We start from the raw sequence: 25,811 nt of genomic DNA on the forward strand, positions 1-25,811 counted from the left end.
TTTTCCATTCCTCCTTATACCAATTTTGGCTCTTCCCAGGGACCTAACAGCTCCACCCAGACTCCAACACATTCACACATTCGGCAACAGCTGTCGCCCTTGGTAGGTTTCGACCCGATTCCCCATCTAGCCTCAGTGCGTGTTCCTGGCCGGCCCGGATCACAGACACGGTGCCCCATCCTTGGGGAGCTCAGGGCCTGAGGAGAGGGATGCTCGGGGCGGAGGAGGGGGTGTCATGTGACCGTGGGGAAGAGGAGGTGTGGCCCGAGCTGGAATCTCTACATACTTCGTGCCTACAAACCAGGCTGAGGTCCCGGGTGCCAGTGGTGATGCGACTGGCTCCCCCCGCTGCTGCCGCCCCCACCACTTCCTGGGTTCCTGGGAAGATGCGCGCAGGCAAGCCCAGGACCAGCCCGGGGCGGTCAGTGACCAGGATTCAGAGGCAGCGCGGTTATCGTGACGTCAGCCAATTGCTTTCGCCCCTTGTGGAGACCCAGGCTCAGCCCCCACCGGGACCCTGATGTGGAGGGAAGTCTTTGGCCAATGGAGTAGCTTCCAGCTGGCCACTCGGGATCCATCTGCCTCTGCCGATTCCTCAAAAGCCCACCTGCCCGCTGACCGATTTTCTGAATGGCCAATTTACTCGAACGTCAACTCATCAAGGATCATTTCCATCCACTGGACGTGCTCAAGACAACCTTTGAAACAAGTTTCCAGCAAATCTCAGATTTGGCAAACTGGTGGTCGTGGCACATGGGCTCCGGGAACCTGGCCGTTGGCAGGCCGGCGGGGAGCGAATCCGGGCCCCTGGTCAGGGGGGTGCTACTGGCTTCTTTGACCCGAACTCCCGCAGAGGCTGCCCTCTCTCCACCCCAACCCCTCCCAATTCCACACCAAGCCGGCCTGGGTGGGGGTGGGGGTGGGGCTCCACACACACACACACACACACACACACACACACACACACACACAAAACAAGAAAACATTTTAATTGTAAAACTAACTCGAGGGAGGGGAGGGTGGGGCGGCTCCAAGGGGACAGGAACCTGATTCTTCAAGTGGTGGTTCTGTCCCTGATGCTGCCCCGCAAGACAGGGGCCATCCGTCCCCAAGTCGGGACAGGGGCTAGAGTGTTATAAAATGACAATATAAATAGACTTCTAGAAAAGAGGAGGCTGTCCAGGCGCAGTAGTCGTCTTCTGCAGAGGCTGGGGACGGGCAGGAAGCCCTGACCCCCGTCTCCCCATCCAGCCACAGAAAGGGGGTGCAGGACTTGGGGAAAAGGCCACTCTTCAGACATTCATGACCGCCCCCACAATGGCTCAGGCGGGGACAGGGGGCTGCGCTGTATGCTAGGTAAGGTCTCAGCGATACCCACTCGCAGGCTGGAGGACAGAGCGGATGGACCTTCCGCACATGCACACGCGCGCACACATGCACACCCGTGAGCACACGCACGCAGACAGACACACACCTTTCGTAGTGTTCTCTCCACCCACAGCAGCCCCCACTGCAGATGACTTCCAGTGATGGGGGGCTGCCCATCCTTCCTGGAGACAGGAAGACACAGGGAGGGCCTGTCCCCGAGGGTGGGGGTCCTGGGATCCTCACGTGCTCCCACGAGTCCCTGTGTTTTTTCAAAAGTCACAAAATCAAAACTGGAGTTCAGTAGTAGGGTCCTGCACACCCCCCCACCCCCAGCAAGAAGGGCGGTGCCACATGGAGTGTCTCCCAGGCTGAGGAGTGGGGGCCGGCCCCCTACTGGCCTGCGGCAGGGCAGGGGTGACCCCAGGGGCTCTTTGGTTCAGGGACAGGGCACTGGGCCTCATCTGGTGCGGTTCTGGCGCATGAGGGGCACGATGCTGGAGGGCGGGCCCGCTTTGGCCAGGAACGGGTGCTTCAGCAGTTCAGCCGCCGTGGCCCGCTGTGCCGGGTCACGCACCAGCAGGCGGTCCAGGAAGCCCTTCAGGGACGGGGACACCTGTGGGGAAGAGAGGGAGACAGTCGGGGGATCTGAGTGCCAGCTCCACCGCTCACTTGCCATTGGGCCTCCGTGCTCCTCTGTCAAATGGGATGACAATACCCACTGCCCAGGGAGGGGGCCAGGAGGTCCCATGTGTACTAGGGTCGGGCCCCGGGGGGAGCAACAAATCCAACCAGGGGCTCATTTCTTCTGCATTTTCAAGGTCTGTAAGGAGGTGACCGCAGCTGAGCCCTGGGGGCACCTCTCCCTTACCAGGAAGGCTCCTCTCCTGCACTTGGCTATGCTGTGTGTGTTCAGCCAGGCCAGCCTAAGCACAACCACTGTGGGACGGTCGGTGAGGGCTCAGGGGACCCGCGGGGGTAGGGGGTGGGGAGTTCAGCACAGAGCGTCCTCTCCCCTACACCACCTGCCTGCCGGGCGGGGCCCACCTTGTGCAGGTTTTTCAGTCGAGGAGGCAGGTTGTCCCGAATCATCTTCATGGCTTTGAGGGGTGGCTCGTTGAAGTAGGGGGGCTCCCCATCCACCATCTCGATCACCATCACCCCCAGAGACCAGATGTCCACCTGTAGTGGGGAAGGACAGTAGGGCTGAGCTGTGCAGGGACCGGCGGGTGCTGGGGGAAGCCGCGGAGGTGGGGAGGGGCCCTGCTTCTGCCTTTGCCTCTTTGTGACTGGGGTCCTTGGGCCCTGAACACCCGCTCTGGCACCCACCTTGCCAGACCCACACACTCTTCCCGCAGGGAGCCCTCGAAGGGTTCTGCGCACGCAGCACCCCTCTCTTTTCTGCTAACCACGCCCAGGTCTCCTCGGGGGAGCAACCCACCCTCCCTCCCTCTGCAGAGCATCCTGGGGTCCCGGACCAGGGGGCCCAATCGGCACAGGTGGGACATAGTAACTGGTTCAGGAATAGGCACGTGACCCAAGCAGAGCCAATCAGAGTCAATTCTAAGATTAATATCCGGGAAAACAGTGACACTCGTGGGGTGGGGACGTGGCCATGTACCGAGGGGCTGGGCCAGCTCTGCTCCAACAGGGGCGGTGCCCGCCTGACTGAGGACCACGCCGAAGCAGTCGGGGCTGGGGACGGACAGAGCTCATGGATGGCTGGGCCCGAAGCCGGTCACCATGCCCAACTTCACAGTTCTTGGGACCCAGACCCAGCTAACCATTTGAGCTGGTTTTGTCACTCACAGCCCTGGGCGTGGCTCCGAACTAGCACCCAATCAGGGACGAATGCGAGGAGCACATGCGTGCCTACGTCCTCTCCCACAAGCCCATCCCTGGTGACCCACTTCCCAGACTGAGCCCCACCCCGCCCCCAGCACTCCAGCTGTTTCGGACCGTCACGCTGTACGCCAGGGCCGACAGCCGGACAACCGGGCCACCTCCGGGTTACCTCTGGCCCATAGGGGAGGCGAGAGATGAGCTCTGGGGCCATCCAGTAGGGCGTGCCGACCAGTGACTTCCTCCGCGGTACCTCCTTGCTCACCTGGGCACAGAACCCAAAGTCCGACAGCTTCACCTGCAACAGGGCACAGGCAGCGGGGGTCAGAGGTGCTGGAGGTGGGAGTGAGCGGTGTCCACCTGCAGCCTGGAGGTTAGAGCCAGACCACTGAGTGGCTCCACCATCTGCCAGCAGGGGGCCCTCAGGTGTGTCACCTCCCCAGGATCACACCTTCTGCCTCCCTGACAGGGTCTGCCCTGGGACTCCTGCAGGAAGTGGCCCAAGCCTTACAGGTTACAGATGCTTCATGGGGGCGGAGATCACGGCTGGCTCCAGAGGCCCATGCCCTGGGCCCCGGTGTCCCTGGAGGGAGCACATCTTTAGGTGAGAGGGGCACAGCCCTGCCCACGAGGGCAGGAGGGGTGTGGCCCACGCGGCAACAACCACGTTCCCAGAACCACGGATTTTCACCTGTTTTGGAGCCACGAGCCCTCTTCAGATTCTTGAGGGTATGTGTGGATCTTCTCACCCCCAGGAAATATACGCACACGGCGTGCACACAATTTCAGGCTCCCAGATGTCCCCCAAACACGTCTGCAGACGGCTTTAGGGGTTGGTGGATTTCAATTGAGACTCCCAGTGAAACAGGGCCCGCTCCCACCCCTACCTCTACTGGAATGGCTTAACCTTCCTGGGGGAGGACAGGCGAATCACCAACAAGATTTTGGTGAAAGTCAAGGACCCCCTCCCGCTGAAAATCACATCTACTCTTAAAAATATAAATGCAGGTTCTGGGCCCCGGGAGGCTCATCCGTGGACCTCAAATTTGGAGCGTCGGTCCAGAAGATGGGAGGCGGGATGGCGGTCGACGGCCCACCTCTGGGTGCTCAGCTAGGAACAGTTTCTTGGTGGAGGAGGAAGCGTATGGCCGAGAGCACTGGCCGGCCACTCAGATGCCCTCTCCCCTCTTTGGGCCCAATGCGAGACCACAGTTCCAGCATCCTGTGCTGAAGACAGACTCCGCCAGCCCAGGCCCCCCGTGGATGCGTGAGCGGAGCCCCCCACCGCCCCGGACCCGACTCCGGACTGTTGCATGAGGCGCAAACTTACTGCTCCTTGAGCCACTGAACCCGGGATCAGAGATACCCTCGGAGCAGAGGAGAGCTGGGGAGAGGTGGGGGAACTGGGGAGAGGCGGGGGAAGCCCGAGCCACCCTGCTCCTCACCCTGCCGTCGTGGGTCAGCAGGATTGAGTCACTCTTGATGTCGCGGTGGATGACGCCCTGCGCGTGGAGCACAGACAAGGCCTGCAGCACGGCCAGGCACACGGCGGCAATCTGCTCCTCATTCATCCTGCGCGGGATGGGGGTCAGCGACTGGGGCAGACAGGGCCCCGGCCGGGGGTCCGAGGGGGACGCGGCCCTCCCGGCCCCGAGACGCGGCCCCGCCCCAAGGGGTCCGAGGGGACTTCATCCTGTCGTGGGACAGGTCTGAGGGGACGCAGCAGGCTGGGTGCCCGCCGGGGTCCAGCTGCCTGGCGGTACCTGGTGTGAGTGACGATGTCGGTGAGGGCGCCGCCCTCCAGGAACTCCATCACCACCCAGAGCTCATCCCCGACCAGGTAGCTGTTGTACATCTCCACCACGTTCTCGTGCTGGTAGTCCCGCATGATCACCACCTGGGCACCGGGCTGGGTCAGCGGGGTGGGGAGGGCCACCCTCCCGCCTCCTCTCCCGCCCCGGGCTTGGGCCCCGCCATGCCGCAGGCCCAGTCCCACCTGTCACTCCCGCTCACCAGGGTCATCCTGGACCGCCTGCCCCAGTGCCAAAGCCAACAGACCCCAACGGCAGCTTGAGGCCTGATGCCTGCGTGGTGGGGGGGCGCCCCCCCACACCCCAGTTTCGGATCCTGCTCTCTGACCAGTCCTGAGCTGGTCTCTGAGTGGCCCTGATGACCAGGCTGGTGTTGGGAGAGGGACTCGGGAAGAGAACATCTACGCACCGGGATGAGACCTCAGCACAAGCAGGTTATCAGCCAAGGTCAGAATAAAAGGCTGGGGGGGATGGACTTCAGGGGCAGAGGGCCTAGCGAGGCAAAGCCGGGGGTTGGGGGTGGGAACACGCCGCTTGCAGGGGTCCCGCTGAATAGCTCCCGGTGCAGCTGGAGCCCTGTAATGTTGGGGGGCCAGGGGAAGGGTCATGGGGACAGCTGAGGAGTACTGAGACGGGGAGGCAAAAGCCACAGTTTAGACCACCTCCAGGCCTGCCGTCCTGGGACTCCTGCATCAGAGTCCGGGGCCTGCTTCCTCTGGGGAAGGAGCCGGGAGTCTGCCTTTGTCACAAGCTCCCTGGCAGACGCCACAAGAGCCAAAGCCAGAGGCTGGACAGAACCAAGGGCCTAGGTGGGGGCTGGACCTCAAATGCTCGGCCAAGAGGCCAGGCCTTCATCCTGAGGACACTGAGGGGTGGGGCGCGGGCATGGGATAGTCTCACGTGTCACATGTCAAAAAGAGCCCTTTAGCGGCTGTGTGGGGAATGCCCAGGGGGCGCCCAAGAGGGGAAGGCCGGGCAGAGCCAAGCGGGAGAGGCTGGGGCTACGCAGGGGCTGATGGGCTGGGAGACGAGGAGGGGCCAGAGCTCTGAGCTGGGGTCAGGGAGGGTGGGACCTCTCTGAGACAGGGGACCCGGGAAGGGGCAGGGCTGGGACTCTGGGGCCAGTCTGGGAGGGTGTGAGGGGCCTGGGGCTCAGAGAAGGCCAGTAACGGGACAGAGATGCAGCGGGGGGTACGGGGGCGCAGAGGGGACAGCCCGGGGAGGTGTGAGGAGTAAGGAGAGGGGATAGGCCCAGAACCCAGCCCCAGGGAACCCCAGCCCTGAACGGCCTTCTCCCATCCCCACCCTTACAGGGGCTGGCCCAGAACGGGCCTCGAAACCCACTGGTGGAGGACTCCAAGAGGAGGGTGACGGCGGGGACAGGAGGGGAAAGGAGGGGGCCCGAGGCCCACCTCATTGAAGAGCAGCTCGCGCCTCTGCTGCTTGCGCAGATCCATCTTCTTGACGGCCACCAGCCTGCCCGAGCTGCGCACGGTGGCGATGCACACGATGCCCGTGGAGCCCTCGCCGATCTTGATGAAGTTGTCCAGGTAGGAGCGAGGGTCGCCGGGGTCCACCACCAGCTGCAGGGCGGCCCGGAACTGCTCGTGGGATACTCGCTGGGGTTCCTGCTGTGGCGAGCGGGGCCCAGGGGGCCCAGGGGTGGGGGGGACGGCGGGGGTGGTGACGGGGCGGGCCGGGGGGGCCAGCTGAGGCTCGGAGGCATGGGGGCCCAGCGCTCCTGGGCTGGGGGGTCCACGGGCTCGGGTGGGAGGCCGGGAGGAGGAGGACTGGGGGACAGCCCGGCCCCCTGCCGACGGCCCATTGGGGGCCAGGTTGTGAGGCTCCCCCTGCAACAGAAAAGAGAGGCAGCTGTCAGTGGAGGGGACAGGGGCCAGCTCTGCTCCCTGAGCAGGACAGGGGCCCTGGCTGCGGGACAGACACATGGCGGTCAGGATGGAGATGGACAGTGGGCTGGGCACAGGTTGGGGTTGGTGGGTGGGGAACAGGGGAAGCTTTGGAAAAAGGGACGGCGGGAGGTCCTGGGGCAGGGGGATTGGTTACCTGGGCACCCCGGGACGGGTGGTCCGTATCGGCCCTCGGGTACGTGTTAAAGGGCCGACCAGCTGCCACTTTTGCCCCACTGGCCAGACCGGCAGGTTGGGGGGTGCCGACGTCAGGCCCAGAGAGGGGGCGTTTATCCCGGGAGGACTCCTGGGGTCCCCCCGAGCCCTCCCTGGAAGACTTGGGCCTCTTCTCTGGCCCCGCCCGCCGCCTGTCACCACTGCCGCCACCCGCCTCGCCGCGACCGGCGACCCGGCCTTGGCCGCCCGCTTTCTCTGGGGCCCCTCTGGCCGTGCTGGCCGGCTCTGCGGGCATCCCGTTTTCCTGGCGGGCTCGGGCAGGTGGCGGCGGGCTGTCTCTCCGGAGGGAGTTGGAGCGTGTCACCGACATGTTCTCAAACTCGTCGAGCAGCAGCGTGAGGGCCCCATCCTTGGCGCCTTTGCTGCCCCGCACGATGGTCTGGGGTCCGGGGCAATGGCGGGATGGGGGCCGGGCAAGGAAGAGGAGGACACAGGACGTGGATCCGACACACAAGGACAGCACGACACAACACACACAAAGACAAGACAGAGACGGAATGAAGAAATGCCATGGGGTGATGATGGGGCCGGGCAGTTGGGGGAGGCACCGGCGGGGGAGGGGGGGGAGGCTGCAGCCCCTCCCATACCACTGAGTTGTCTGTCTGTCTGTCTGTCTACCGCCGGAGGAGAGCTGGAGGATTAACCTCCCACAGGGCAGGCTGTGGCCCCTGGGCTGGCTGGGCCCCCTGAGAAGCACTCCCTGTCTTCTGCTCTCCAGGCTGGGAGCAGGCCTCTGCCCTGTGAGCCGGAGGGGAAGGAGTGCAGAGCCCACACCACCCCATCATCAGCCCCGGAGAGCCGAAAATTACAGGATGCTAGCTAGGGCCAGGCACGGCTCGGACCTCCTCCTCCCCTGCAGCCCGCGAGGGCCGTCAGCCCCAAAACCACACTCTTGGGTTCCCTGGAAGCCGAGGGTGGAGGACAGGGAGAGTCGGGAAGGACCGGGCCCGAAGCGCAGGGCAAGAGTGCCCCAGGAGCAGCGGGGGCAAATGCAAATTCCCACGAGGGCCCGGTGGACCCAGAGTGTGTCCTGAATCCACCCAAGCCTCACCTGCCAAGTCCACCCCGATCCGGGCCATGGCCACCTCTTCCCTCGAGTACTGAGTCAAGGCCTCCAGGATTCCCCCAGCCCCCACTCAGCTCCAGACACATAGGCCTCCTCAAACATACCAGGCACGCTCCCACCTCAGGACCTTTGCACTGACTGTCCGCTCTTCCTAGAACATCTTTCCCCTCAAGTATGCCCACAGCTCCTTCCCTTCCCTCTTTCAGGCTTGCTCGGCGTCTCAGAGGGAAGCTTTTGCTGACCACCCGCAGTCTAAAATGCCTGCCCCTAACCCTCCCTGTTCCCCGTTCCCTGCCTTCTTTTTTCTCTGGAGTACTCAAAACCAGCAGACACGAAGCACTCATAAGCTGACCATCGCCTGCACTCGCAGTGCAACGTTCACGAAGGCAGCTCCTGTCTTTTCCTGTTTTTGTGCTCTTGCACATCTCAGCGCCTAGAACAGTGTCTGGGATGTATGCAGACAGTGCTCGGTAAACACTGGCTGAACCGGTGAGTGAGTGAGGGGGGCTGGGAGGAGGCCGCGGGGAGCAGAGAAGCACCCCCATCCCTCTGCTATCAGTCAGTCACTGCTATGCGGGGACGCGGGCCCAGGGCGGCCAGGCAGCCTCAGGCCGGAGCTGCCTCTACTGTGCAGAAAACACCGATGACACAAAAGCCACCTACAGGCCGCAGCGCCCCTGCCCCTGCCTCTCCTGGGCCTGGCTACCAGCGCAGAAGCCCGGCCCTGCCCAGGAGCCCAGTGAAGAAGGTAGATATCCGCTCAGACTCTGGCACTGGGATAAGAGGCTAAGTCCCTGGGGGTTGGGGGAGGGCCCGGGAGGACTGGAGAGATTCCCAGCCGAGGGCAGCGAACACCAGCATGGATTACGACCAGGCACCTCATCCTCCTGGCAGGGCTCACGGCCGACAGGCTAAGCAGGGGCTAGACTGTAGGGCCTCCCCCGGGGAGGCCACAGCCAGTGCTCCAGGGGCCACGGGACCAGCCAGGGGTAGAACTGAGGGGGGCTGCGTGGGGCCCAGGAGAGCCAGAAATAAAGATCCGGAGGTGAAGCCTCGGCTGCTTTAAGCGGTGGCAAAGACTTCAAAGTATTCAAAAGGCCTGCGTGGGATGCCCTCACACCTCGGTGGGCCACCGGATGGAGATTCCTGTCATCCTGGTGAGCGTCCGCCCTTGTGTCCCCACCCGCCATGCCACGCGGATCACTAAGGGCGCCCTCCCGCCAGGCAGGGGCCGGGCACCAGGAGAGGATGAGTCAGCTGCAGGCCTGTCCCCAGGCGCTGGGCCCGAGGACGGGCACACCCATCTCCGCCCCTAGAACAACCCTGGCTGCATGCCCCTGGCCCCTGGCCCTTCCTGGTTTCCACTGCCCTTGGGGTGAAGTCCACGCTCCGAAGCCAACTTCCCGGGCCGGGCAGGCTCACGCCCTGCCACCACCGGGCCAGCCTCACCGAGGGCCACGCCTGGGCGCCTGGACCACGCAGACAGGAAAGGGCTTAAGAGCACAGGCCTTGGAAAAAGACCTCCGTTCAAATCCCAACTCCACCCTTTTGCCCAAGGTGGCAGGAAACCAAAGCCCCAAACTGAAAGACCCCCAAGGCTTCACTTGGACCGTTTCCTCCACTAAAAGCCGAGCCTCCTCTCCATTTGGCACAATGACTCCTTCGCGTCCCTCAGGGCTCAGCTCAGGTGTCCTCCAGAAGCTGGCCTGGGTCAGCAGCTCCTCGGAGCCTAGCCCTGACCATGGGGGATGGGGGGGGGGGAATCTTGTCCCTCGCCCCAGGACAAGTTTCTGGTACTGGGGACAGGGGCATGGAGCCCAGGGAGAGGAGCAGGACTCGGAGGCTGGTGTGGGGGGCTGCTGCAGGGGTCAAGGTAGCGGTCAGTGTTGAGAGGCAAGGGGAGGGATCAGCGGGTGGAGGAGTGAAAGGTCGGCACGGGGCGGGGGGGGAGGGACGAGGATTGGGGCGGACGGTTGGGGTGTGTCGATCAAGCGTGGGGTTGAGGGCCGGGGGCGCCGTGGGGGGACGGTGTGGGGCAGGAGGGGTGGAGGTGGGCGCTGGCCTACCTTGGGAGCCCCGGGCTGGATGGAGGTGATGCAGGCGGGGTCCACGAGGGGCTTGGGCCGGCGGGCCGACTCCTCGATCAGGCTCTGCCACTGGCGGGGCAGCCCCGTGAACTTCTGCTCATGCTGGTCAAAGCCCGTGTGCACGCGGTGCTCGAAGTTGGATGGCGCGGAGATCTCTACCCGCTTCTTCTTCTTCCCAAACATGGCGCTGAGGCTCTCGGCACCACGAGGGCGCAGACTGGGGCTCCTATCAGCAGGCCTGCGGGAGGGGGCCACTCACCAGAACCCGCCCAGTCCTCTCTGCTCCTCCGGCCCTGCCCTGGTCCTGTCCGTCCTCGTCTCCTCCCTGGTCTCCCGTCTCCCACATGCAGCCCGAGGGACCCTGCGGACACCTGCCCCCGCTCAGAGCCCTCAGCCGAGTCCTCCCGGTGGCCCACCCCACACAACCTGCCCTTGTCACCTCCCCTTTGTTTACGCTCACACTGGTTTTCAACCCTCAGCGCCTTTGCACTGGCTGTTCCCTCCCCCTGGGACACTATTCCCCAGTATCCACACATGGCTCCCTCCTTCCCCTCCTTCAAGTCTCGGAGTTGTTGGTGAATCTTCAAGTAAAAGACCACCCCACTAGCCTTCCATGGTATCACTTCATAACACGTTTAACGTCTGGAAATTCCACTGTTCTTGTGTTTACTAGCTCCGTGTCTATACCCGTCAGCACCGGAATATCAGCACCACAGGCCAGGTCTCACCTGCCCAGTGTCTCTGTGTCCCACCCCATTCCCAGAACCATGCCAGGCACACAGAGTGTGCTCAGTGACCGATTCCTAAAGGCCTGGCCTCAGCCACCTCTGCTTTCCCAGCCCGGAATCTGGGCTAACCCCACACATTTTTGGCTACCTATCCAATCACCGTCCCTGTCCTATGCGCGACCCCTAGGAGTCTCACCGCAACACTCCCACTTTTTAGATGAAGGGACCGAGACTCACAGAAGTGAGTTCACACAATGGGGAAAGTTCTGTGCAGCAGATACGAGCAGACAAAACCACGCCCACCTTTAGGGGCCGTGGTCTCCAGGTGAATACTTAGCACAGTACCAGGCAAGGCATAAATGCTCAATGAAAGCCAGTTTGACAACCAAAGGGGCTGTAGGGGAGATGCGCAGATCGCAGTGTCCCACAGGGAGACCAGGACGATGAGGGCAAGGGGAGTCAAATGGCCAGAGCACAAATCTCTCTCTGCCACTTACTATGTGTGACCTTGGGCAAGTGACTTGACCTCTCTGTGCCTCGGATCAACCCGCACAGGGCTGCTGTGAGGATTAACTGAGTTAACAGGAGCGGAGCCGGGCGTGGAGCGAGGGCCTTGTCCACGTGTGTGACTCTCGTGAGTAGTATTCCTTGCAGTGTCTGAGGGAGGAAGGGCCCCGGGTCCTGCTCCCCTGTCCCACACATGGGCCCCAGAGTCCCACAGACCTGGTTTGATGCTGGCTGTGCTAGAAGTGCCCTCGGGCAGGTGACGTCTCCTCTTGGGGCCTCGAGTTACTCATCTGTAAAATGGGAAGAAAACATTCATTCATTCATTCATTCATTCATTCATTCATTCATTCACCAATAACCCACTCCTCTGTGCCCAGTCACGCACTGGTTGATGCGGGGACACAGTGGTGACCAAGATAGCCCTCTGACAGCCCAGAGCGGTCAGGGCTGGGGTCAGGGAGTACCAGACTGGCGTGAAGGATGGTAGGGTGGGGGTCAGGGGAGGCTTCCCAGAAGAGAGCCCATGTGAACGAAGGCCCAGAGGATGAGGGGAAATGCACTGGGCGGGGATCTCCGTCTGGTTCATGCTGGCCCGCCAGAGCCTGGCACGGTGCCTGACACAGGGTCGGCCCCAAGCTTAGTAAGTCTTGTGACCTAATGAGGACACTCTCAAGCGTGCCTGGGATGCGGCCCTTCAGCCCCCGGTTCTCCTCCCTCCCTGTTCTTCTCCTGTGGGAGCAGCTCTGTGAGGTTAGAACAGGCTGCCACCCCTAGCCCAGAGGTAGGACCATCAGTGGGTAGCCATCTGGGAGAACCGGTCTGGTAGCAGGAGCCCAGTGGGAGGGGGTGGGGACCCAGCAGACAACCTGTCTCAACTGGTTGGGGCCTCCTGGGCAGCAGGTGGCCACAGCCAGATCTGGCCAGGGCTCCCTGAGCAGGTCCAATTTCCCAGCTTGCTCTGGGGCCCCTGGCTGCCAGGAAGTGGGCTGTGAAAGCCCTGGCCAGGGCGGGTGCCCCTTTGCCTCTGCCTCTTTCCCTTCTCTGACCCCAACCAAGCCAGGAGCCCCTTCGATGTCTCTCCCCCGTTCCAGCCCACTGACCCCTGCCCATCCTTCCCGGGAGACTTCCATCTCTGTCCGGGCTATCCAGCCTCTCTGCCCTCGGCTGTCCCCCCCTTCCTGGTACCCGACCTCTCCTTGTCCCCACGGCCGGACCTTCCCCCATCCTCCCTGCTGTCACCCCGGAGCCTCGCCTCCACCTCCTCACTGTGTTCCCAGAGGTGCCCCAACCCGGCCCCAGGCCCAGCCTCAACCTCACCTTGGCCTCTCTCACGCAGCCCTACCCATCCTCCACCCAGCAGCCCACAGCCCAAGGCACCAAGTCACTCCAGGGGCATAAGATTAGCCACGTGACCGCTCACTAAATCCGGGAGAGGGAGGGGCGGACCCTGAGGTGGGAGGAGCTCAGCACGGAGACAGGGCACGCGGGAGGCAGCCTGCAAGGTGGGACAGCCAACTCAGAACCCTCCCCAGAAGCCCCAAGCCACCCTTGCACATTGCAGCCCGCCTGTGTATCCTGCCCTCCGCTCGCGTGACCCCTGCAGGGGAAGGGGATGGAAGGACACACCTCCGGATATTTGCCAGGGGGCCACCCCTTCCCTCTGGGCACCTCATGGAGGGCGGGACAAACAGAGGAACTGGCCGTGTTTATAATGATCAGGCCCCGGCTCCACCCTGGGACAGCTCCCAGCTCTGGCGGCTCCCTTGCCCGGCTCCCCGCCCCCACCGAGTCCCCAGGCCCCTGAGCAGCCCGGCTGCTGTGCCCTGTGCCGCCTTGGCTCCTGCCCCTGCCAACCAACCCACCTCGGGGGCTCATTGTGTGGCTGGGGGCCGGCCGCTCGGCCACTCTGTGCCTCGGTCTCCCCCTCTGTTAAAGACAATAATGCCAGTGCCTGCTTCCTGGAGTTCCTACGGGAGTCACAAGTGAGAACACGAGGCCCTGACCGCCTGGCCCGAAAGCAGCTGTGGGCAGCACTGACCTGAGCACCCACTGTGTGCCGGCCCCTCCTCTAAGCACCCTGCCCGGAGTCCCTCATGTAATCTGCACACGTGACCCACGAGGAAGCAGCCACTACGCGTTACAGACAAGGTAAAACGAGGCACGGGGAGGGCACGGTCCACTTGCCCAGGTCACACAGCTTGGCAGCAGAGTGGGGGACGCGAGGCTCCAGGCCTGTTAACCTGAAACCCGTGCCCGGCCAGTTCTCGGAAATAAAGGCGGCTGCCCCCTCGGAGGTCCGTGTGTGCCAGGCTCTGCTCGGCGTCCTCTGCCCCCAGTCCCATTCCGCCCTCACAACCGACTGGCCCCAATTCACACATGGGGAGCCTGAGGCCCGGAGAGAGGAAGTCCCTTGTCCAGGGCATCCGGGATTTGAACTCGGGCAGGCGGGCACCAAAGTCCAGGCTCTTCCCTGCCTGGCCTGCCCGGAGGGCCACAGGGACGCCATTGTTTCCGTCATCATCGTCATCACCAGGGAGCCTTTCTCCCTCCCACTCAAGCCTCCAGTCCACACCCACACCCTGCCCTTCAGGTCCTGCCCTGACCCTTCCTGGGGCTGAGGGTCCCTACCTCCTGTCTGACCCATCCCAGGCCCCCAAGGGTAGAGCGGGGTTCCTGCCCCTGCCTCCCATCCTTATCTGCCTTTACCGCAGCCTTCGGCAGGACAACCTGAAGCAGGAAAGATGTCCACAAACCAGTCCCTGCCACCAAATGTGCCACACCGAGGCTCAGCTCTGGGACTTCCATCACTACCACCACCACGAGGGCCCCCGTGACCCTGTGCAGATGCGGATGAGGAGCTCCGGACCCCCTATGACCTCGGTGGGGCAGCTATTCTCATTCCCACTTCGCAGATGTGGAAACTGAGGATCACAAAGGTGAAATCTCTTGCTCAGGTTACCAAGCAGAGCTGGGCCTAGAAGACAGGGGGATCTACTACGGGGTCGACCTCCTTAAGCCTTCTGCTGGCCCCCAAGGCTCCTCCGTGTGGCCCCATGGCCTGATCGGCCTGTCACCTCTGCCCCCTCATTCACTCTGCCCCAGCCACATGGGCCTCCTTGCTGTTCTTCAAACCCTAGATGTGTCCCCACCTCAGGGCCTTTGCACTGGCTGTCACCCCACCTGCTGGAACTTCATTCTCCCTGATCTGCACATGGCTCCCTCCCTCCTCCCCGCTACCCGAGTCTGTGCTCAAATATCCCTGCTCCTGTCCCGGCTCCCTCTATGCCTTTTTCTTTGCACCTGTCTTCTGTCTTGCTCCCCAGTGTACCCCGTCTACAACATGGCCCGAGCCCACACTAGGCGCTCAAGGAACCTGTGGTGAATGAACTGATTCATCTGTACCCACTACGCTACAGCCCTGTTTGGACACCTCTGACTCTGCCCGGGCCGTCCCTGGGGAACTCCGGCGGAGATGTGCCTGGGACCCAGGGGCGGCGGGTGAAGCAGCAACGTCAGACAGAGGGAATAGAGGAGGACAGCGGGCAGATGCCTCTGAAGTCTAGGGTCTGATCCCAAGAACGCAGGCCCATTCTGCATTCTACTCTCGTACGGTCATTGCAATTAAAAGAAGTCTTTTGAATTATTCAGCATGTGGGACAGGCAGTTTCCAACCTGTCCCAGCAAAAGCTTCAGATTTTCTAGTCACCCCCGCGTTCACTGGTTCTATACTCTGAGCTTTCAGGAGAAAATGATACCCACCCTCCCACCCACCCAAACTCTCCCCACCAAGGAAATTGGCCCCAGGGGGAGAGCAAGATCCACTTGTGGGACGAAGCTGTGTCTGGGGAGTGTGTGTGTGTGTGTGTGTGTGTGCGCGTGCGCGTGTAAAACTCCTTGCCTCCTGTCCCCTTCCCTCCCCCAGGCTCTGAATAAAGCTGCAGTTCTGGGAGCTGACCTAGCTGGACCCCAGGGGCCCAGGAAAAGAACAGGGGATGTGACAGGATCACAGTCTCGCTTTCACATCCACCCAAACGAACCCCTCGATCAGGAAGAGGACCACGGAGGAGGGCTCACTGGCCCCGGCCTGCACTCAGGGCTTTCACCCGTGGCTCCCACTCACCCTTCTGTCAAGACCTTCACCCACTAGCTTTGGGAAGTCCCTCCTCACCTCAGTTTACCCCATCTCCCCTGGCTGTGTTCTGACAATGGAAGGAGAGTCCGGCCTCCTTTCCCGGCCTCCAGCAGAATCCTCACTGCCTCCCTTAATCCTCCACCCTTCCCACCTCCATACCTGTGCTCAGCTCTTGGGTGCCCACCTGTACAGCGCCCTGCCCTCCCCAGTCCAAATCTCTCTCCCAGTCTCCCGCCCCGAGCTGAGTTCCTCCAAGGAATCCTCAGGGACCTTGACCCCAGACACTGCCACGAGCTCTGGGCCTGACAAGACCTACTCTACCCACAAAGGACCCCATCACGCTCCTGCACCCACCCACCGTCGATAGCTACTGAGGGCTGATCTCTGCCAGGCTAGGGCCGGGGCTCCTAGCGGTGGTCAGGACGGCCAGAAGCCTCCCTGCCCGTGCAGAGCTCACGGTCTAGGGGAAAGGAGACTGTCGATAAATGAGCTGAATCAGAAAAACGTCTAGTAAGTGAGATGGTAAGCGCTGAGGACACACACAAAGGAAGGGTCAGGACAGTGTTGAGGGTCAGGAGAGGTTGGAATTTTCAATGAAGTGGTTGGGGGGGGGCGTGGCTGGGAAGGGGACACTTGAGCAGCGACCTGACAGGGGAGCGGAGGGGGAATCATTGGGATACCCGGAGGAAGAGCACTGGGCAGGGCAGCACAGAGGGAAGAGTCAGGACAAATGTCCCCAGGTGTGGTCAGAGCAGAGGAGGCCGAGTGGTGGGGCAGGCGGTGGGGGCAGATCATGTAGGGACTTGTGGGCCACGGGGATCACTCTGTCCTTTCCCTGGAGTGAGGCAGAGCCACACAAGGGCTCTGAGCAGGGAAGGGACGTGGCCTGACTCACGTCCACAGGCTCCCCATGGCCACGTGTGGGGCACAGACTGGGAGCGGGGAGCCCGGGGAGGTGCAGGATGTGACGGTCCAGCGCAAGACAGGGGTGGGCAGGCCCACGTGGGGGCTCAGGAGGGAGAAGCGGGCAGGCTCCAGGCGTGTGGTAATGGTCGCGATGACGGGACTTGCTGAGGACCGACACCACTTTCCGTACTGGCTGCGGCAAGCGCGCCACGGGGGCGGGGGCTTGGTCCAGTCTTGCCCATCGCCGCACCCCCGGTGCCTGGCACATTCCGCCTACCCTCTCCCGGCCCTTCACATCACCCAGCAAGTTACACAGTCATGAGTGTGCCTATTGTCTCCCACTAAGTCAGTGGCTCGGCACAGGCGGGACCCACGTTTCAGTTGATTATGGCTCGGTCCCAGCACCTAGCGCGGGCTGTTCCTTCTTGGTGGCCGAGTGGATGGAGGGGACGGGCGCATGCTTTGGTGCCGACTCTGGCCCAGGCCCGCACCAGGCGTGCGGCACCAGGCGTGCAGACAGGCCACAGCGAGCCCTCCGCACAGTTCCTCTTCCTTTCTCCTTCCCAAACCAAAACGCTGAGGTCCAGAGAGGGGAAGTCACTGCCCAGGGCTGCCCAGCACCAGGTCACAAAAGTGCCCACTCTGACCCACAGAGAAGGTCACCACCCCCTCTGCCTCCTGCTTCCCTGCGTCCCAGGCTCCAGCCAAGGCCTTTGCTCCAGACAAAGGACCCCAGAGGTTTATGGGACAAGAACGACAGCAGAGACAACTCTATGCCGATAACCAGAACCAAGATCAGAAAGGCTGCCTTGGTTAAGAGGGAACCAGAAGCAACGGTAAACCAATGGCTCTCCCCAGGCCTCCCCCTTGGATAAAACTCCCCGCTGGGACTTACCAAGCCCCAGACCAGTTGGGCTCTTTCAACCTCAGGACCTCATCCCTCCCACTCTCTTCACTACAACTCGCTCGCCTCCTGCATTTTTGTCTCAGACACCTCAAGCTTGTTCCAGCCTCAGGGCCTTGGCACCTATGCTTCCCTCTGCCCGGAGCTGCGTGGCTCACCCTTTCCTGACATTTGGGTCTCCGTGCAAATAAAACCTCATTAGAAAGGTCTTTCTTGACCCCTGACAAAGTTTGCACCCCTGCTTTATCCTCCTCTGTGGCATTTATTAGTACCTGACCTCGTGTACATGTGGACTGTTGGTCCCCTCCTCCTCCTCTCCCCCCAGTAGAGGCTCCCTCTCCCTGAGAGCAGGGGTCTCTGTCTCATTCTTGCTGTAGGCTTGGCATCTGGAGCAGTAGGCACTCAACAAGTATTTGTGGAGCAAAGGAGGGATGCCATTGCCCAAGTGATGCGTCCAGACCCTGAGGGGGGACAGGCGAGGCTGGTGGAGGCGGAGAGTGGACATCAGTCCCCGATCCCTGCCTCACACCACCTGCAAGTCCGACCTTGAGGCTCCAGCAGGAGTTGGTCCGGGCTTTGGAGACCAAATCCGGCTCTTTGTGAAGAAGCTGGTGCGTGTTCCAAACACCACAAGGGGCGCCCACCGCGCTCCTATCCCGGGGCCCTGCCCACCCCAGGGAGGCCCACCCCAGCCACGCTGTGCTGCTGAGGCTCCAAACGTGAAGTGACAGCCTATTTTGGCGACAGGCAAGAGGCAGGTCATACAGTGACAGATGCCGCAGGAAACCCATTGGTCCCCATAACGGGTGAAATCCCATGAGATGACACAGATCCTGGGGTCCCCCTGGCCTGGGAAAGTCTGGGGAGCGAGGAGCAGCCCTGCCCCCCCCCAACCCGGCCTCTGTGCAGACAGTGCCAGGCAAGGACTCGGGAGGCGGTGGGTGGTTAGGAGTGAGCCACCCAAGCTCTGTCACCGGCTCCACCACTCCCAAGCTGTGCGCCCCTGCACAAGTGATTCAACCTCTCTGGGTCTCATCCGCAAACCAGGGATGACGACAGTCCCTGTCTCCTGGGACTTTTTGGATGACGGAATAAGGCGACGCGTGAAAAGCATTTAGAACAGGACCCACCACCAAGCGGGTCCTCGCTACAGGTGAACCTGCTGCTGGGAACAAATAAATGAAAGAGGAGGCCGGGCACAGCCGTCTCCTGGCCAGCACAGGGGTGCCAGCCTGTCTCTGTTGCCTGGCTTTCTCCAGGGCCCGGATGGGGAGCAGAACGGGCTGCACTGTCCGACGACGGGTCTGCCTCTCCCGCTGCACCAGGAGCCCTCCCAGAGGGCAGGGCCTGGGGCCATCTCAGCCCCTCTGGGTCCCCAGCCCTGCCCAACACAGGGTGGGGCACAGCTCAGAGCGGGGCTGAATGAAGAGACAGTATTTCCTGTGCCCAACTGGGCCGGGCAGGTGCCCAGAGCCCCAAGGAGGCCAGGCGGCTCCTCCGGCAGCCCCGGGCCGGGTGCCCTGCACCCCCCACCAGGCACAACAGGACACAGACACAAAGGGCACCCCCAGAGGTGCCCAGGGTGGGGACAGAGGCCACAACAAGACTGAAAGTGTGGATGAGCCCCCAGGGACCAGGAAAATCCGATTCGACTTCATTCATTCTTCCCCTGAGGGAGGGCAGGAAGGAGGGAGGGGGTCACAGGCAGGAAAGAGCGTCTGGAGCCCCCCTCCTCCCCCCGCCAAACAACTCCCCCCTACACACACACACACACACACACACACACACACACACACAGGAGCCCTAGACACTGAAGTACATGAAGCCGCCCCACCGCATCTTGGTGACAGCAGCCGTATAGGAGCCTCGGAGCAGGAAAGGACGTTCCACCCTGAGCCTTAGTTCCCGCCTCCGGAATATAGGCCCCAGCAGCGAGTGGCCGAGCTCCGAGTGGGAGAAGCGGCCGTGAAGAAGGGCCTGGCCCGGAGGAACCAGAATGGAAGGGCCAGGATAATCGGCAGCCCCGCAGCTGCCTCTCCACACAGAGTACAGAGACCACCCCCCACTCCCCGCCGAGATGCACAGACTCCCGAAAGAGACCCACAACACATGCCAACGAGATACACCATACAGACCAGCCACCCACCTTAAAACACAGGCACCCGCGCGCATATACACAATCCCAGATGGTCCACAACTGCCGGATTTACCTAGAAAGGACCCAGACACATACTCAGGAACACTCCCCGAGACAGAGTTAGACCCCGAGACCCACACAACCCTAGCTCCACACACAGAAGGTAATGAGACCCCACACCAGACCCAGGCACACCCATGGCCAACCCCAGGGTCATCCGGGGTGAGCCAGCGGGGCACAGCCCCTCAGGACCACCCCCACGAAAGCAGGCCCCAGGAATGTGCCCCCACAGAGGTGCTCAGGGGCCTGCGCTGAGGCACGCAGGAAGCCCCAGGAGACAGACACCTGCCTCTGAGCACGTGGAAACACGGCCACCTCGCCCCTGGCCCCGGATCGGTGTGAGCCCTTGAGCACGTGTTACCCTGGCCCGGGTGGCTCTGGTCGCCAGGCGGTAGGACTGCCCTCCCACGCCCCATGTGGTCCTCCCCTTTCCTCCCCTGCTGCCCGAGGCCAGGGTCGGCTCACCTCCACCATCCTCTTCCCTTGTCCCGGGCCACCCTCACTGGGGCAGGCCAGCAGACAGGCTTCCAGCCGGCAGAGCAGTGAACGGGGATCAAGGGTTTCCCTGGCCCACGACGCAGGTGCCCACCAAAGAGAGCTGGCTGGCTCTGCACCCCAGCCTCTCTGGCAGTGGGTGGTGCCGAGGCCCGCCCTGGCAGGAGTCGAGCTTGGCAGTGGCTCCGGTCCACAGAGGGGGGAGGGAGGAGGGAGGAACAGAGGGAAGGAGGGGCCGAGCCTGGAAAGCCGGGGCCACGTGGCCACAACTGCCCCGGCAGAGGGAGGACCTGGGCAGGACACAGCAACGGGGGACCCAAGCCCCAGCCCTTTGCTTCAACAGGGTAGTTCCCCGCTGGGTAGACAGGGTAGACACCCCCGTGCCAGGCTTGGTGCCAGGGGCCAGGGAAGCAGTGGCCACACAGCATGGGGCTGAGCACCTGAGAGTGGCTGGCCAGGCAGCCAGGTTTGAGATGACAGCCCGGGCTGGGGGAGAGGGGTGCTGGTCAGGGTGGGGGGCCCCTCTGATGCGGAGGGGCGGCTGGAGATCCAGAGCTTGCTGTCTCTGCCCCCACTGGCCACCTCGTGGTTCCGGCAAGAGCTCCGAGAGGGGCCGCGAAGGGGGCCTCTCCTGCTGTACCCCACTCTCTCATTAGATGCAGGGAAGGTCACAGCGGACCCCTGACATGGACATCTCTAGGCACAAAAGTGGGACTGGTGGGCCTGAATGGTGGACATGTGGAGGGAGAAAGGCGGGGAGGGCTGGGGCCTCCTCACGCCCCACTGGCTCCCGTCTTCCAGGATGCAACTCACCTTCTGAAAGTGAGGGGCCCGACTCTCCAAGAACTGACTCTGGGCTGGGCCCGCTCTCGGCACCTACAACACACTCACCACTGCCCTAAAAGGGATAGGTACTTTACCAGGGTCCTTTTACAATGGAGGAAACTGAGGCCCAGAGAGGTTGAAACACTTGCCCCAGGCACCCAGCAGGGAGATCGGGCACCAGGCTTCCCGGACAGGCCTCTGTGCCCTTCACCAGCTGTCCTGAGCATGAGGCTGGCTTGCCCTGAACCCCCATTCCACACAGGAGAAAGATGTTTAGAGAAGGGAAACCTAGAAGGTGTGTGCACACCCCGCCCCACCTCTGCCTCCCTCTTCCCTCCCCTTCCAGATCTTACTTCCTCTACAAAGCCTTGGCCGGCCCAGGTCAGAGCGCACTGCGTAAAATGTGTTTTTTGTGTCTGTCTGTCTTCTCCCTGACAGGGGACTTGGGGGGCAAGACGGTGGGGCTGCCTGCTGTGTCCCCATCCACATTTCCGGCCCTGCCTCAGACACCTTCTTCTCTAGGAAGCCCTCCTTGACACTGGGCTGGGTCTGGTACCTCCTCCAGACTCCATCCTGGTGCCGACTCCTCCAGGCCACGCTGTCTCTGCCATGTCGGTCTCCCTCATTCGTTCACACATTTCCGGAGCTCCCGGCACCTGCCAGGCCGGCCTGTTGGAGGCCCTGGCAATTCAGCGCGAACAAACTAGACAAAACTCCCTGCTCCGGGGACTGACGTCGAGTGGGACTGCTTCCCCACGGGGGCGGGGTCCCGTGAGCGGCGGAGACCAGGTTCTCAGGTTCTCACAGGTGGCCTAGGACGGGTGCCCAGTCGATGGTAAGCCCGTGAGAACAGCGAGCAAGTGGCCCAGGCGGGCAGGTGGACAGAGAAGCCTGTGTCCTTCCCACTCTCCTGCTCTGGCGCCTCTACAGAGACGACTCACAGTGGCCAACTCCCCGAGGACTTTATCACTGGGACCAGGAGGACCGCACCGGCTCCGAGGTCCTGGAAACCCCACCTTCCCTCCTCCTGTCTACCACCCACCCACCAAGCCAGGGGCTCCCAGTCAGGCCCAGGTTGGGTCCGGCATGGGGGGGCCACAGCAGGGCAGGTCTAGGAGACCCCAGAAGTCCTAGATCCCAGGCCACGCCCTCCTATATGGGGTGGGGCACCTGTCAGGCAGCCGCCCAGAGAGGAGCCAAGTGGGTGGGCCCCCAGACCTTCCCAGACCGGACAGGCAGGTTTGGGCCGGCTGGCTGGCTGGCTGGATTGGGCAGTTCTGGCCAGCCAAGGGAAACTAGGTCCCAAGGGAAGGGATGGGGGGAGAGGGAGGGAGCACGCTTTCCCCAGAAGCCACACTGGAAACAAGGGGTCCTCCTGGGAACAGGCTTCAGGGGCAAGGAGAGGTGGCTCCAGGATCATCTCACACCGGAACAGATTGTTATACGGCTCTGTGTACATAACCCCCAAGTACAGACTAAACCAATAAAGCCATGCAAAATTCATCACCTTCCGTCACATCTGGGCTTCATCCATCCCCTTTCTTCCCTTTCCTTCTCTCTGGCTCTATAGGACACAGGCCCAGGGTTCAAAAGCCAGTGGCACCAAAGGGTAAACAGTGACAGGCCGGCGCCCTCCCGGGCGGCCCCAGCTCAGCCCCAGAGGCAACCTCTACGCAGTTTCTTTTCTTTTTCCTGAGAGAGCCTACACAAGCGCGCGCGTGTGCACGCGTGTGTGCACACGTGCTCGCACACCGTTTGAAAAAACAGAAACAAAACAGAAATGGCAGCACACCACGCGTACTCTCCCGACCTTGCTTTTCTCAAAAACGTGCCTTGGGTCCTCCGCACTCCCGGCGGCACGGGGGAGGAGCTCAGCAGCACCCAGCGGAGGTGAAGACACACCCTGGGGACCTAGCACGTGCTCTCCCGGGCACATTCCCTGCCCTTGACACCTAGAAAGCGCTCTCCCGGGCACATACGGAGCTCTCCCGGCCAGCGGACTGCTGGCCTCAGGGACGCACACGGGTAAGTTCCCGCAGCACAGTCGGAATCAGCTAGAGAGACTGGGAGCGACGCACACGCTCGTCCCCCAGAGACGGATGACGATCTGGGATGTGCTGGCTCCACGGGGTGGTACGCAGCAGTGAGAAGAAATGAGCCACAGCTACCTGTGAATGGACAGTCGAAAGCGAAGGAGCAAACCGCAAAACAATGCGTCCCGTGACTTGGTTTAGAAAGAGCTCAAAACTAGACACAATGAAATACGCTGTTTAAGGATGACGACAGAGGCGGCGAAACCCAAGGAGAAGCACCGGGCGGTGACTGTCTCCGAAGTCAGGGAGGGGCTGCCTCTGGGGCAGGGAGGGCCTGAGAGGGGGTCCTGGGGGGCTGGCGCCAGCTGCTGCTTCTCCTGGGGCGGGGGCGCTAGGTGGGTTTCCCCTTCACAGTAACTGGTTACGCTACACATTCGTGCCTGATACCCTCCTTGGCTTGCAGGCGAACGATTTCAAATTATGTTACCGGGGCGCCTGGGCGGCTCAATCAGTTAAAGGTCTGACTTTGGCTCGGGTCAGGATCTGCTGTTCCCAAGTCGAGCCCCACGTAGGCTGTGCTGACAGCTCAGAGCCTGGAGCCTGTTTCTGATTCTGTCTCCCTCTCTCTGCCCCTCGCCCACTTGTGCTGTCTCTCTCTCTCTCTCTCTCTCTCTCTCAAAATAAACATTAAAAAATTTTTTTTAAATAAATAAAATTACGATGTTAGACACAAGTACATACGTGTATATATGTATCCGTGTGTGGGTTTATGTATGTATAATATACATACATTATATACATAGTCTTTACGTGTCTTAGGTGATTTTCCAGGCCTCGATCGTTGCAAAGCACTGCATGCACTTGAGCTGTTGCGCGGAAGGACCGGGATGCCCGAGCCAGTCCCCATGGGGCCAGGTAGGTGGTTTCCAGCCTTCTGCTCTTACAAATGGTGTGGCAAAACGACGCCCGTGTGCAGATGTCACTTCATGGGTGTGCCAGCATGTCTGTGGGCCACGTGCTGACAAGTGGGCTCGCTGGACAAGGACCATCACCGTCAAGCCGCCCACGTGAGCGCTCCCCACCCCCCACAGCCCCTCGGCCTCCCAGCCCAGGGTGCTGTCTCGCTCTCTTCGCTCCTTGCCTGTCAGATAGGGGAGGTCTGGCCCCTCTCGGCCTACTTTTCATTTGCATTTTCTACTTAGGATGCACACCCCATCGTAGTCTGAAAGCCATCAGACTCCTTTCCCGCCGAGTGTCTCCACCAAGCCTTTGCCTATTTTCCACGGGCCCAGGGAGACCTCTGTAAATCCAATCTATGTCCCTTTCCTGCCGAAATGCTAGCGGGCACGCACGGCTAAAGCCACCCCCTCTCCAGGGTTCCCCAGGCTCTCCCAGCCTCTCTGGGCTCATATCCTCACCTTCCCTTTCCCCCCAGTCGCGGGTGCAAACTCCTGCCCACGTTCAGGGTTTCTGTCAAGAGAAATCCAATCCACGTCTGCCCTGTGTCACCAGGGCTGGGGCGGGGGTGCAGCCTGGTCCCTGCCCGCTGGGGCCCCTGATCAAGGATCAGACACATGAAATGTGAAATTCCAGCTGAGCCAGGCTGGTTGGAGGGACGAGAATGCGGCGGAGCAAGGCCAGAGCGGGGCAGCAGCCAGGCCACAGGCGAGCCAGGGGGAGCCGGGTGGGTGCTGGCGAGGGGCCTGTCCTTGCCAGAGAGAACTCTGGCTGTCCTGTCTGCGGAGGACGAGATCGAGGTGGCTTGAGTGGGTGTGGGGGACAAGTGACAAGACACAGCATCGGTCCAGGCAACTGATGAAGGCAGCCGGGACAGCGGGACACAGAGAGAGGGGGACAGGCCGGGGCGATACTTGAGGAGTCAGATACAGGGGCTGAGGATGAGGCAGGCGTCAAGGAGGTCTCGGAAGTTGGGTAAACCACAGTGCCACCTTCCACACAAGGGGGCCTGAGAGGAACTCCAAAAGCGACAGGCCCCAGGCCCAAGAATTCTGGAACAGAGGAAAGTGGAGGCCTCACTCCCCCTGATGTGAAGGCCCACTCACAAAGCCGCAGTAATCAGTGCGGATAAACACACACGGGTCAGCGAGCCGGAGCGAGGACCCGCAAACAGACCCGCACAAATATACACACTGGTGTTTAAAAAACTCATTTTGCAGGGCACCTGAGTGGCTCTGTCGCTTAAGCGTCCGACTCCCGATGTCAGCTCAAGTCACGATCTCGCGGTTGGTGAGGGCGAACCCCACGTTGGGCTCTGTGCTGACGGTGAGGAGCCTGCTTGGGATTCTCTCTCCGCCCCTTCCTGCGGGCACACGCATGTTCTCTCTCAAAATCAATAAATATACTTAAAATAAACAAACACTGGCTTTTCCTTCTTTGTGGTAAAATATACACAATATTTACCATTTCAACCATTTGTGAAGCATTAAGTATCTCCGCAGTGTTGTGAAACCATCACCACCGTCTACACCCAAAATGTTTTCGTCATCCCCAGCAAAAACCCTGCAGCCATGAGACAGCAGCCCCCATTCCCTCCTGCCTCCCAGGCCCTGGGAGGCTCTGTTCTACTCTCTCCGGGAACTTGCCTATTCTGGGCGTCTCCTTTAAGTGGGATCTTACAACACTTCTCCTATGTGTGGCTTCTTACGCTACGCATAATGTTTTCGAGGTCCATCTACGTGGGAGCATTTTTCAAAATGTCACTCATTTTTGTGGCTGAAAAATAACTCACTGTGTTGTATATATACACAT

The 25,811-nt window shown here is 61.7% G+C and overlaps 1 protein-coding gene across 7 annotated transcripts in view; it reads right to left on the reverse strand.

The window, feature by feature from the left end:
* Positions 1–968: 968 nt before the first annotated feature.
* Positions 969–25,811, reverse strand: part of PAK4 (p21 (RAC1) activated kinase 4) — a 44,793-nt gene continuing 19,950 nt past the window's right edge. For 2 of the 7 annotated variants that reach the window (XM_042969150.1, XM_042969151.1), the window contains 9 exons: positions 11,767–11,840; positions 10,295–10,553; positions 7,083–7,541; positions 6,431–6,868; positions 4,971–5,104; positions 4,653–4,779; positions 3,380–3,505; positions 2,413–2,547; positions 969–1,981 (listed from right to left, as the gene is read on the reverse strand). In XM_042969150.1, coding sequence (XP_042825084.1) covers positions 1,826–1,981; positions 2,413–2,547; positions 3,380–3,505; positions 4,653–4,779; positions 4,971–5,104; positions 6,431–6,868; positions 7,083–7,541; positions 10,295–10,498 — 1,779 coding nt within the window. In that variant the 5' untranslated portion in view covers positions 10,499–10,553; positions 11,767–11,840 and the 3' untranslated portion in view covers positions 969–1,825. Of the gene's footprint in view, positions 1,982–2,412; positions 2,548–3,379; positions 3,506–4,652; positions 4,780–4,970; positions 5,105–6,430; positions 6,869–7,082; positions 7,542–10,294; positions 10,554–11,766; positions 11,841–12,867; positions 12,996–19,638; positions 19,703–20,154; positions 20,291–25,811 lie in introns of those variants that run through there. The other 5 variants (XM_042969153.1, XR_006211814.1, XM_042969154.1 and 2 more) reach the window with 5 other exon arrangements.

Source organism: Panthera tigris, chromosome E2 (genome assembly GCF_018350195.1).
Source record: "Panthera tigris isolate Pti1 chromosome E2, P.tigris_Pti1_mat1.1, whole genome shotgun sequence".
NCBI classification, from domain to species: Eukaryota; Metazoa; Chordata; class Mammalia; order Carnivora; family Felidae; genus Panthera; species Panthera tigris.